Here is a 13,327-nt window from a genome sequence, read left to right as displayed (position 1 = left end):
ACAGAAAGTAAATTGCATAAATATAAAATAAGAAATTTGTAAGGAGAATGCAAAGAAGATGGAAAGAAACATCCAAAAAATAAATTCTCAAGATAAAATCTCAAAAAGTCATTAGGATGTGAGAGTTTATGAGAGTGTGTTTTTTAAAAAAAAAATTCAATCCTTTGTTCGTCACTTGCCACTTTACTTATATAGACATCTTCTACCAATTATTTGCTGTCACATGTCGATCTGAAAACAGACTCAAAAATAATTGTTCTCACAAAATACATGTCTGATAACAATCTCATACCCCTTGTTCGCCAATTTTAAAAATTGATCTTTTCGTTAATTGAAAAGATTAGTAATCGAATCTCTTTCGAGCATCATGTTGTCGAAACCACCTCAATTCCTCTGCAAATTGTTGGTTTATAAGTAACTACTTCGTTGAATTTGAATTCTTTTCAAATTCTTCTTTCGACAATCCCTCCTTCGATCTTCTACAATCATAAAATTGACTTCGTCTTATCGATCACTACCTCCATAAATAATATATATGCAATAATAATGGGCTTAAAGATACGAGTATCTTGTACCCAAATTATTAGTCCCACAAACGCCATCTGGTTATGTCTTGCTTATGATATTATTAATTTTGCGTTGAATTTTGTGCTACCCTTTGAATGGATAATAAAAAAGGAGAATGTGTTTTTAAAAGATTATATATATTCAACTAATTAGAGCATCTCCAACCGTATATCTGCAATGTTTTAGTATTCCCACTCCTTGTTCTTTTCTTGTTCTAATATAAAAATAATTATCATTTTATATATATATTTTTTATTTTTATGTTTTATTTTTGAGTCAATGATGAAGAGGGGACAAAATACAAGATTAAGAAAATTTTAATTTAAATTTGAAAATGTGCAGTGGCTGATGACAGAGATTTATGTGATTTATGTTTGTTTCCTTCCATTGGATTTTATTCAACTTGGTCGGCGTTTTATATTGATTATGGTGCTTTCAATGTGTCATACCCACCGGTGATAGCAGAAAAAATATGCTCAATTTCTGTTTGTTGTTGAGGCATATTCTACTTTAAGACAGCAACCACCCTAATACCTACATTGGATTATAATTTATACTAAATCGTATTGAGAAAAAAAAAATTGAATCTTCAATCGTCTAGTAATTAATAATGTAGTGTTGAATTGTTCTTCATATATATAATTATGCACATAATTATTGTTTCTCTTGGCTGTTGAAGTGTTCACATCAGTCCCCATTTAACTTAGTCTAGTTAAAAGAGAAAAGCTTTTGTCAAAGTTCTCCAAACAACTTATCATCAAACGAAAACGTTTTATCTAGACATTTAATTATATAATAGAAAAGTCTAGGGACCAGCAACTTTTTCAAATTTTGGCCAGCATGTAATCAGCAAAGAAAAGTGAATCATTGGATGAAATTTCACACCATTAAAATCATGATTGATAGCTATTTGATGGTTACAAATCACAAAAGTTGCTGGCCCCTAGCACTCCTCTTATATAATTCCGCAATATAAAGAAAAATATGTATATATTTTTTAGCTTCAACTATTTTTTGCCTTTCTAGCATTACTGTATTTTAATTGTAGCAGCACATTTAATTTTAAGTGTTGCCAATCATTATAACTACCGTAATAATAGGTATTATAATATACACCTAATTTTTTTAACCTACATAAGTCAAAATCTATGATATTATTCAAAACTAAAAATGAATTAAAATGATTGAAATTGTCTTACATTTATTAAATGCTAGGGAGACAAAAAAAAACAGCTAAAATTTGTCTTATTTAGTATTCATTAATTGTCTTAATAAATACTAAATAAGATAACTTATGACTATTTTTGTCTAATTTTCTTTAGTTACCAAATATTTCCGATAAATAAATACCATAAAAACTATATCCTTATTCTACGTAAACTTGCTATAAGAGCAAGCGGGAAAAAAGAAATTATTATCAAACAAAACATGTTCCTCTCCATCACGCTATTAGTAGCGTCTTTAAAAGGAGAAGAAAACCAATAACAAATTACCATATATACATAACATTTAGGATAACGGATAATAAAATAAAGCAAAAGTACAAAAAAAATTCAACATCCATATAGATAAATTTTATCTGGAAAGCACCTACCAGAATGACCCTAAGAATTCCTTGTATTATTTTAATTTAATAACTACCAATCATAATGATTCACATTTTTCTTCCCTCACTTTCTAATATGCATTAATTAAATGTCAAGGTCATTGAGCAATCATTGATTAAATAATTAATTTTTTTTATCATCGCAACAAGCTCGCCTTCTATATGAAAAGTACCCAGGGCTAGCTTATTTGCCTAACTGTTCTAACGCCCCCAAGTAGAAGAAACAAGTCTTTTATTTGGTACCCACCGAAAACGTAATAATTTATTGTATATTTCGGCAATATATGTACATTTTAAAATTTTGTAATGAATGTTTTGAAATGTCTACTTGCATGTCGTTCTTAATGCGGTGATAACAAAATCAACTAACATGGGATTTGTTAAATTGGTAAGTATTTTTTTTCTCATACCATAATGTACATACATGTCTAAGATCGTAAACCACCAGAATGCTCAGTTTTGTTTTGTTTTACAATTATTGGGATTTGGGAATTGGGGATCGTCAAACCAGCTACGGATTATGGAATTGTGGAATAATTATTTTGGTTCGAATTATAGACCGTTGTGTTTGACTCTGATCAATTTGGGCTCCTATAATGGGCCAACTATTCAGTTGGTTACACACCCTACTTAGGTGTACTTTTTTTGTCAGGTCTGATTAGGTGTATTGTTTTTTGTCAGGAAATTAGGTGTACTTTAAAGTGTACTTCTTCCCCGTACTACGAGAGAATGGTAAGTAGAAAAATGGGCCCTTAATCCAAGTATTGACCAAAATGTGTGTAGAAAGGCCGAGAAAGGGATCCGTGAACCTTAAAGTTTTTGGTCATGGATCTAAAGAACCTTAAAATGGGCGTTTAGAGAAAAGAAAAATGAAAAGGAAAGAGGATGAAAGGGTAACAAAACGAGAAAGTGCCTTTCAAGATCAAGAAACAAAACGATAGTCTGTCTTTGTATCCGGTCATCAGGTTTACAGGTTAGGCAGTTTAGTCTATGCGTTATTGCATGTGTGACTCATATGTTTTAGATACGAGTTAATACTCAAATTGATCCCTAAAATTTTAATTAACCTAAATTGGACTCTCAAATTTACAATCATAACTTGTATTAGCTTTTGAACTGATCTTTATTAATAGCGTGTTGATTTGACATGTTAACTTGTCATGCTGGATAAAAATAAAATGATGCCATTTTATATTAGCGCCTAATCTTTAACGAAATGACTTAGTATCATATGAATGGTTTTAAAAGCATCTTGTTTTATGATCATTACTAGATGAGAAATAAAAGTTTCGTATAAAATCACATTATTTCATTGAAGAGTGGGCACCAATACAAAAAAAAAATCTTTTGTTTTATTCAAAATGACAAATTAATATGTTAAATTAGCATGATGTTAACATATATGAGTTCAGGGACTAATGCAGGTTACCATTGTAAATTTAAGGAGTTCAATTTAAGTCAATTAAAATTTTAAGAAGTCAATTTAAATTCGACTTCAAATTTTAGAGGTCAAACTAAGTGTTGACTGTTTAAATCATGATGGCAGCTGAGGCAATGGCATAGTGGATAATTTATTGGCCACCAAGAAAGCTATACCAGGTTCAAATCTTGCGTTAAACTCAGAAAGTGGAATATAGAATCGGTAATAGTGTGTGTGAGTGACTGTGTGTATGTTGTGTAAGAAAACAAAAAGATGAACTACCGAAAATGTACTTATTGTCTTGGCGTTACCAAAAATATTTTCAATTTTTGTTATCAACAAAAATACTATCAAAAAATTTAAAAGTGTGTCAAAAATGTCCAGCGTAATTAGAGACCTGCTTCGTTAATAGAAAAGCATGACGTGACTAACAGAGCATCCTATGTAACAAAGGAGACTTTGATATAGCTAAATGGAATGTATGAGTTGTCTTAAACCTAATTGAACTTGTTGCTTAATCAATGGATTGAAAGTTACCTCCAGAGAGTCGTGATGAGAAGATTTGTTGGCTTTTGGGCTCCCTTTATATGTGAAGAAAGAACACAAGTGTTGGCATCCAAGTCCATAATTACTTTAAGTTGAGAGTGAATGGATGAGATTACATTAGGGTTAAGTGAGAAAGGTCTAATTAGTAAAACCAACTAATCACTTCAAAGAAGAAAAAAGAGAAAGCTATTATATACATACACAAAGTCATCACTGTAAATTGGCTACTACAGATTTGTTAGTATTTAATTGAGCTCAAATTTGAAAAGAGTGTTTAGGGCACTTGATTCTTCATTTTGATCATTCAAATTTTAGAGATGAGGTATATATTGAAATTATAAGTCACCTAATAACAGCTCTATTTTGTGGATTTTTTGTCTTCTTATTTTTATTTATAAACTTTGATGATTGATTGATTGGCTTGTACACATTTTGTGTAGTAATTCATAATTTTTTTATACTTTATTTTTTTTATCACTACTACATTTTAAATATTTAGTAACATTTATCTCTTAACATTTGTTAAAGTATTAGTAATTATTATAAAATTATATATAAAGTAACATTTATAATGAAATGTTAGTAAATACATGTATTTTAAAAAAAAAAACTTAAAAAGTATTACCTATTCCTATTGACATGAAAATAAATGAACATCCCCTTCTTTGAAAATCAAAATTGGAGACCTAACCTAACGGCTGGGACAGAAGAAAGATTGAAAAACCTGCTAGCGCAGAGAATCAATTTCACTCCAAATCTTGCTCTCTTTCGAACTCTTGCTCTCAAATTTACTCGCGCTCTTGATCTCGATCTCGATCATGCTTTCAATCTCGCTCGCACTCCGCTCCTTGAATCTCTCTCTTGTTTTAACAAACTCTATTTTTCTCTCTCGATCATATCTAAGATTTGTTTCTCTCTATTTTAAGGTGAGTCTGACGGAGAAGGAGAAGAAGAACCTCCTTTCGTGTTCTTTCTTCTCTAATTTCACTGCTTCATTATTATTCTTGAAATCTTCTTAAGCATTTTGTATATACTTGTTAAGATCTGTTGGTCATGAATTGATTAAATTTCTAATGTTAAGATCTGCTCAATTCAAGTTCGGGAGTCTCGAGCAAGACACTAATGATTCCAGAATTGCATCTCCAACTGCTAAGGTACTCCTTTTTCTTTCCTCGCTTCATTTCCCAAATTCATTTAGTTATCGTAGCAATTTTTTGCACTAGAAAGCAAAGTGTTAGTAGTTAGTAACTAGAACAAAGAAGCATCACTTGGATATGATGTGACATGTTACGACTATTGTGTGTACCAGGAGATATAGGCTGAAATTTGTCAATTTTGTGTATAATTGGATTTGATTCAGTTATACCAGCAGATTTGTCTTGTTCTGCAGATATATACAAGGTTGATTAGCAAAATTTGGTAACAATATTATTACTATTTCAATAGAATTATTTGATTCATCAATTATTCATATCATTATTTTTAATACCTTAATGCAAAGATCCTTAAAGGGATTTTTAGTCTTGTTGTTTCTGTACTTATGCAAAAATTCAATCAAATGTACATTTTTACCAAATTAACTGATTAGAAAAAGAATGATCTGCAGTCATGATTCACGCCTGATTGAGTTATTCTGTTATTGCTAGTAGAAAAGAGCTTCTAATTTTATGATAAAAAAGCGCTAAGAAGCCATTATTTATTGTATTGTACATTGTTCAGCATTACTTTGATTTGGCTTCTAAAAAGCCCTGAATTGTTAATTAAACAATGATAGAAAAAATCATGATCTGTAAATTGTATTGTTACTTGTTAGTATAGAAGAGGTTGAGAATTGGTGTTAGTAACCCTTTTCTTATCCTCATGCAAATATAGTATAATGATTCTACTGTTGCTGTTATTAGCTATACAAATGCTGTAAGTGGTCTAAGTTTATTTGTTTTTGCTATTTGTTGCATTTAGAAGTTAGAACCATCACTAAATGCCTTTATTACATACTTGTCAGAGAAAATCTACACTAGTTAGTGAGCTATCGAACAATGATCTCTACATTGTTTGTCGGTAAATATAGTAACCCTTTTCTTATTCTCATCGCAAGATTTTTATTTTATTGTGTGTATTATGTAAATAGAGAGACTTATAGTATAAATTTAAGTTGAACCTACTAACTAAACTAAGCTTCGGTACCTTTGATCCTCTTGCTTGAAAGTTGAACTAAAGGGTAATGTGAACCAAATCAAGCTCAACTGATAATAATTATAAGAAATAAAGAATAAATAGTAATATAAGCATGATGATTTAAGTAATGTTTGATTTTTTTTTTTATCCTTTTTTTAAGCACAAACAAGATCACTTTTGGACTGCTCATTCGTGATTCCATTTTCTAGGCTCATTTGTGATTAAGTATTTATATTTTTACTCTTACATGTAAGTTATAAAACACTGCTGGACTGCTCCCCAAATTCTGCTTGTTGCCGCCACCGTCAATCCTCATTTCAGCAACCATTTGAGCTTCAAAACAAGTAGGATTTTCTTATCTATATCTTAATAAGTGAATGCATGTGTTAGATTATATGTTGTACTTGATTTTATGCATTATTGTCAAGAATTATTTGATCTCTTCTTCTTCTGATGTATCCTTTTCAATTTGTTTTCGAAGTCCAAAGTCTCTGCATTTAGCGTTAGTCGTTTCACCACCAAGCAGATCTTTGAATCCACCTCTAGTTCAATGTACAAGCCATATGTGTCCAATTCGAGTGCGCTAGCATGTCAAGCTCCAATACAAAGAGTACTGGAGGATCAAGATCACAGTCACAAATTTCAATTATAGAATGAACTATTCACAATGAAACTTTGTTGTTCAGCATCTAAATTTTGACAATGTGACACAGGTTTTTAACTTTAAGTACAAGCCACTAACACCTTATGAGAGCTTAAGTAAGTTTTTCTCTCTCACATGATCATAGTCCTAATCCCCTAGATGGTTTAATTTCTCGAACTTGTATCGGGTTCTTTCTTGGTACTTGTTGGTTTTAACACTAAAAATTATTATCAGCTGAGCTTGATCTAGTTCAAATTATCAGCTGTACAGGATGGTGGTGAAGTCTGAAGATGGCAGAGAACTACGCTTCTTCACTTTCAAACAAGAGAATCAAAGGTATTCGGGCTGGATTCAAAAATCTCAAGCTTTCTTAATTTACCTTTTGGTGGCTTAGTTTATACTATAAGTTTCTCTATTTATCAAATGAATAAAGAAGGGGTATGCTACAGCCAAGAGGTGCAAGCTGTGGAAAGGCGAGTACTTTTGGAAACTTTAGCTGGCCAGCTCCCCCTGGATATGATTTAGTTTTCTTCAAAGCTAGCAATGATTGAATCAAATCTAGATGAGAAACCTTGTTGGAACTTGCAAATGAGTCTAAGCTTCTTGCAAAGGTTAGTAGTACATATTCTGGTTTAATTAGCTCAGTTCAATTCGTCTTAGCTATTCATATATATTGATCCAAGAATGTAACAAAAAGTAGTAGTAACAACAAAATGAGTAATTAGTTATGTGATTGAAATATGATGGCAAATTATTCTCTCTGACAAGTTAATCTTATGAATAATTAGATTTTGATAAGTTGTGATGTGATTCGATCACCAAAAGCAAAGTGGATGGGGTTTTCTGAGGTAAATTACATTGGTCACTGTGTTTTTCGTGGACTTGCTTCTTATTCAGAAAGATAGTCTTATCGACCAAGAGTAAATTATATCTATGGTACGGTAGAGGGGTGCGTGCAGGATATGTACCTGTTTCTCCAACAAAAGTTTACTGGTTCATCTACTTCAACAATTCATCCTCAGGTCATAAATGATAGCTCCATACATAATTAGATTATCCATATAGACATATTATACATAATTTTGTATTTAATCATGTAAGCATATTGAAGAAATAGAAAAATTAATTTATTGGACCAATTTTAATGTTTAAATATCTTGGGTTTAATTTGTAAAGTGGGTGTAGAATATGTAATTAAAGAAAAAGATTTTAATTCAATATTTTGTGCATTTAAATGTTACTAAAGATCTATTGTAATATTTTTTCATTGTTAGCAAAGAAAATCTTTTGTAACATTTATTAGATTATTGCTATAGAATATCTATTGTAACATTTTTTAAAGTGTTATTAGAACGACTTATTGTAACATTTTTTAAGTGTCACATAAAATATCTATTGTAATATTTTTTTAAGTGTTACAAAAAAATATCTATTGTAACATTTTTCTAGATGTTACAAAAATTATCTATGGTAACATTTTTCTAAGTGTTACAAAAAAGATCTATTATAATATTTCTTTAAGTGTTATCATGAATGGTTTATTATAACATTTTTCATAATATTACCATAGAATATCTTTTGTAATATTTTTACTAAATGTTATTAAATCTTTAGAAAAATGTTAGTAAAACTCTTTAATAACAGAGTATATTTAACATTTGTTAAAATATTACTAATATACGTAGGTAACATTTTAATATGATTTGATAATCTTTTTTAAATATTAATAAAAGTCATATTAAAACTAATTTCTTAGTATGGTTGATGTGTGGTTTTTATCTCTTATATGGAGGGAGTTTCAATGTTAAAATTTTTGGGGTTCTTATTTCTATTTTTTTATTTTCTGTGCAAAATTTTTTTTGTTACATTGGCGTGTGTTCACTGTTGTTATTATTTTAGTGAGTGGGTATTGTTCTTTTTTTTTTTCAAGTAAAAAGTTGTGTATTTTATTCCTATCAAATTAAACAAGAAATAAGAGTAGCAATGTAAAAGAAAAATTTCCAAATGGAGTTCAGCTAAAATTTCCAAATGCCATTGTTGAAATGCTTGCAAATTGGACGAGAAATGAAAAATATTAAAAATTTTGAAGGGAAAGAAGAGGAAACAAAGAAAAACTAAATGAAAAATGTCAATTCTAATATATCCAATTATTTCAAAGAACTAAGCACATCTTAACATTTCAAAAATGATAGATTAGGCCCCTTCTTTAGAATAAATATTAGACGCATTCATTCCTCCTCGTGTCTTCTTAATGGAACTTACTGAAGTGGTCCGTATACACACATGTAAGATAAGTTCTATGGTGTGGATGGAAAAAAAATTCACACATGTAGATATTATGTGACAAGCTTCTTAAATGAATACGTTTTGATTGGCCATAGTCACAAATTCAGCTGATGGGACACTAGGTCAGGGAGAAGCAGCAATTTTACAGTTGTACTGCACATTGTAGAAAAGTTAATAAGTGTAATTAGATGCTAATTATTTTTGGGCTATTGGGACTATTAGGTAAGTTTTATTCTTTTCTGTGTATGTGGCCATGAGTGGGTTTTGGGCTTGGTCACAATTTTTTATGCAAGTGTGCAGAAAAAAGCTTTTTTGTGGATAAAAATTAATCAAAAATAGCATTAATAAGAAACTGGGCTAAAAATTTTTTGGACTTGTTTGGGTTAACCGATTTTTTAATTTCCAAGAAATGTGGCTAAGCTTCTCTCAAATCTGATCCTAATTCATTATAAACCCATTTTATATACCATCCTTGTAAGATACATCCCCACACGACTTGCACCCACATTTCATGCGAGTGTCTACTACTGTTCACAATAATATAGTAACTGTTAATATTAAAAACATTAATAAAAATAAGAACAATAAGAAAAAAATTTACAAACTCATATCTTTATTCGGATGAATAAAAATATAAACGAGAAAAAGTGTTAAATATCTGTATTTATTTTTTTAAGGCCTTTCATAAATATTATAATAAATTACATACTCATAACAATTTCATTTACATTATTAATATGAGATACGTAATGTTTAAAAGAAATTCTCTATTTTTATAGTTCACTGAAACTATGCAAATTTATGCTATATAAATAATTACTAACAACACACTAATAAAGGATAACATTCAAAAAATTATAAAAATATTTACATCCTTTTGTTTTCTTTTTCCATTTAACAATATATAATCCCTTCCATCTTACGAGAACACCATAACAAAACTTAGCCACATTCCTTGAAAATTAAAAAACCGGTTAACCTAGACAAATCCAAAAAATTTTTAGCCCATTTTCTTTTTAAAGCTATCTTTTTGTCTAATTTTTATCAATAAGAAAATTTTTTTCTGCACACTTACATAAAAAATTGTGACCTAAGCCCAAAACCCACTCATGGCCACATACATAGAAAAAAATAAAACTTGCCCAATAGCTCCAACAGCCTAAAAATAATTAGCATCTAATTACACTTATTAACTTTTCTACAATGTGCAGTACAACTGTAAAATCACTGTTTTTCCCTGACCTAATGTCCCATCAGCTAAATTTGTGACTATGACCAACTAAAACGTGTTCATCTAAAAAGCTTGCCACATAATATCCACAGGTGTAGATTTTTTTTTCCATCCACACCATAGAACTTCCCCACATGTAAATAGTTGTTTGAAATGGGATTAAATGATAGGGACCAATTGGTCCTAATCCGCATAACAATTTATATGTGTACACCCTAATAGATACATCACTAAGTTAATAGGCCACATTATATGGGTAAGGACTATCATGTCTAACATTTGTTTTGGACAAAATCTTATATAGATATATAATCAATAAAAAAATATATTTTTAATTCAATATAGTGAATTTTGTAAGAATTATACAAATAAAAAGATGTGACATAACAATTTCTTAAAGTTAGATACACTTTGATCCTAGCCATATATACATACATTATTTTATAACTTTGGTTTTTACCTGCCAGTTAATAAGGTTATGCTAATTTCATTATTTGAACTTGGGTAACTTGTGCATGAATTTGCTTCAACATTTTCCCTCCTAGTGAAAAAACCAGGCTCTTTAGGCTGATCCAATTCCATCTCACTACTTAACATTAGAACTACTGAGGTCATATTAGGTCTATCTTCTGGACAATGTTGTACGCACAATAGAGCAATATGGATGAAACGCAATACTTCAGATTCAATGCATGAGTCTTCAATGTTTGGGTCAATTATTTGGAAAGCATTGCCCATTTTCCACAGTGCCCATGTCTGAATTAATCATAAAGAAGTTAGTAAGATTAAGAATCATATTGTGTTAAATTTTGTCATGCATTGATATATATATACATATATAAAACATGAAGAGTACCTACATGATCAATGAGGTTAAGGGATGATTGCTTTGCATGGGATCTTCTATTCTTTTTCCCACTTATAATCTCTAGCAATAAAACGCCAAAACTGTAAACATCAGATTTTACCGAAAATAATCCATCAAGGAGATACTCTGGTGCCATGTATCCACTGTAAAAAAATCATTCAAAATGTTAAAATACAATGATTATCATGATAAACAAAATGATGTATACAGTTAATTAGACACTCACAAAGTTCCAACAATTTTATTTGTACTTTCTTCGTTTTGCTCTCCTCTAAAAGGTCTAGCCATTCCAAAATCTGATATTTTTGAACTTAAATTATCATCAAGTAAAATATTACTTGCTTTGAGATCTCTATGTACAATCCTCAATCGAGAATCTTGATGAAGATACATAAGGCCTCTAGCAATTCCACCTATTATGTGATTGCGCTTTTGCCAGTTTAGCAATTTTCCTTTGCTATGATCTATATTATCCAAGGAAATCAATAAGCTTATGAAGTTATACTCGATATACTCTTAAATATTGTGAATAGTAAATCTTAGTATTTATGATGTTCCATACCGAAAATGAAGTAATCTAAGCTACCGTTGGTCATGTATTCATAAACTAGCATCTTCTCTTGTCCTTGAATGCAACAACCAATAAGTTTTACAAGATTTCGATGTTGAAGTTTTGCAATTAGTTTAACTTCATTTATGAACTCAGAAAATCCTTGTATTGAACTCTTTGATAGTCTCTTTATAGCAACTTCTTGTTCATTTGCTAATTTTCCCTGCAAAATCACATTCATATGAGTAATAATAATAATATTTTCCTTTTTTTTTTTTTGTTTAAAGTGAGTATAGGAACTAAGTTCGAATTACCAAATATACTGGTCCAAAACCACCTTCTCCAATCTTATTCTTCACTGAGAAGTTATTACTAGCAACCATAATTGCTGAATAATTAAGCAATGGAAGATCCAAATCATCTACATAACTTTCATAATTATCTTCTATCTTCGATGACTTTTCTGAAAATTACGAAAAAGTCATCAACAACATTATGAAATACAAGGATTAAAATGTCATTTGGCCTATATTTCAATGCATGATTTAAAAATGGAAGAAGTATACTTGTTATTCCTGAAATTTGCTAAAAATTTTAATTTTATTCTCAAATTTTAATTTGTCTCAATTTTATTCTAAAATTTTTTTATTTGCATAAAATCTACTCCTAGTGTTAATAACTTCTAAATCATCGATGGACATTAGTAACATGACAAGCAGTATCACTAATGTGGCAATAGAATGAAATGTCAAATACTGTTAATTCAATGGTAAATTTTATGATGTCTTTTATTATGATGCTTAAATTATCTAACACTTTTTTTATAATAAAAAATAAAATATATAAAATAAAAATAAAATATTTAAAATTTATTAAATATTATCTATTTATTTTTTTAATAAGTTAGAGATAATAGACACCATAGTATTGGTTACTTAGCATAACCCATTCACTTAATCCAATAAACCATTTGTATTATGTTGTCAAAATAAAGTGTCATTTTTTTCTCTTCTTAGTGACAAAGAAACTGCAAGAGAAGAGTGTGTTTCAAGTTTCAACGCCAAAACAAAGAGCATTGTGGGAAGGAGTCGATGCCGTTAAAGAATGAGCTGGGGAGACGTCGGCGAGAGAACAGAGAGCGAGGGAGACAAAGCCTTTGACGTCGAGGAAAGAACAGAGAGCAACGGCGAGAACGAGCGAGATGCCATTGGCATCGACAAGAGAACGGAGGCGCCATTCATTACAAGGTCGTTTTTGTTTATTCAGTTTGTGTCATCACTTCATTCGGTCTCTAAACTTGCATTGTGTGAGTTAGTGTTTTTTTATTTGGTAGGGTAAAGTATATTTTTTTTTTTCTTTAAAGTATATTATAAGTTTAAAAAAATATTTTTAAATTTTATTTTGTTTTAAGTTTATTTTAAAAACATTTACATTT

At 30.0% G+C, this 13,327-nt stretch overlaps 2 protein-coding genes and 1 pseudogene across 2 annotated transcripts in view; 1 reads left to right on the top strand and 2 right to left on the bottom strand.

The window, feature by feature from the left end:
- LOC107632825 lies at positions 7,084 to 8,130 on the top strand (annotated as a pseudogene).
- On the bottom strand, positions 10,866 to 11,820 carry LOC110269613 (G-type lectin S-receptor-like serine/threonine-protein kinase SD1-1). The gene is made up of 2 exons (XM_021117549.1): positions 11,335 to 11,820; positions 10,866 to 11,230 (listed from the first exon to the last, which is right to left on the bottom strand). The coding sequence occupies exons 1-2, from the start codon at positions 11,476 to 11,478 to the stop codon at positions 10,931 to 10,933; spliced, it is 444 nt and encodes a 147-aa protein (XP_020973208.1). The 5' UTR covers positions 11,479 to 11,820; the 3' UTR covers positions 10,866 to 10,930.
- LOC107632827 (G-type lectin S-receptor-like serine/threonine-protein kinase At4g27290) overlaps positions 11,565 to 13,327 on the bottom strand; it is a 7,539-nt gene continuing 5,776 nt past the window's right edge. The window contains exons 3-5 of the mRNA XM_021117237.1: positions 12,207 to 12,355; positions 11,905 to 12,115; positions 11,565 to 11,806 (exon numbers count right to left, since the gene is read on the bottom strand). Of these exons, the coding sequence (XP_020972896.1) occupies positions 11,565 to 11,806; positions 11,905 to 12,115; positions 12,207 to 12,355 (602 nt within the window). The remainder of the gene's footprint in view (positions 11,807 to 11,904; positions 12,116 to 12,206; positions 12,356 to 13,327) is intronic.

The sequence above is a fragment of the Arachis ipaensis genome, chromosome B03 (assembly GCF_000816755.2).
Source record: "Arachis ipaensis cultivar K30076 chromosome B03, Araip1.1, whole genome shotgun sequence".
NCBI classification, from domain to species: domain Eukaryota; kingdom Viridiplantae; phylum Streptophyta; class Magnoliopsida; order Fabales; family Fabaceae; genus Arachis; species Arachis ipaensis.
Note: the sequence above shows the minus strand (reverse complement) of the source record. Positions and strands in the feature narration are given on the sequence as shown.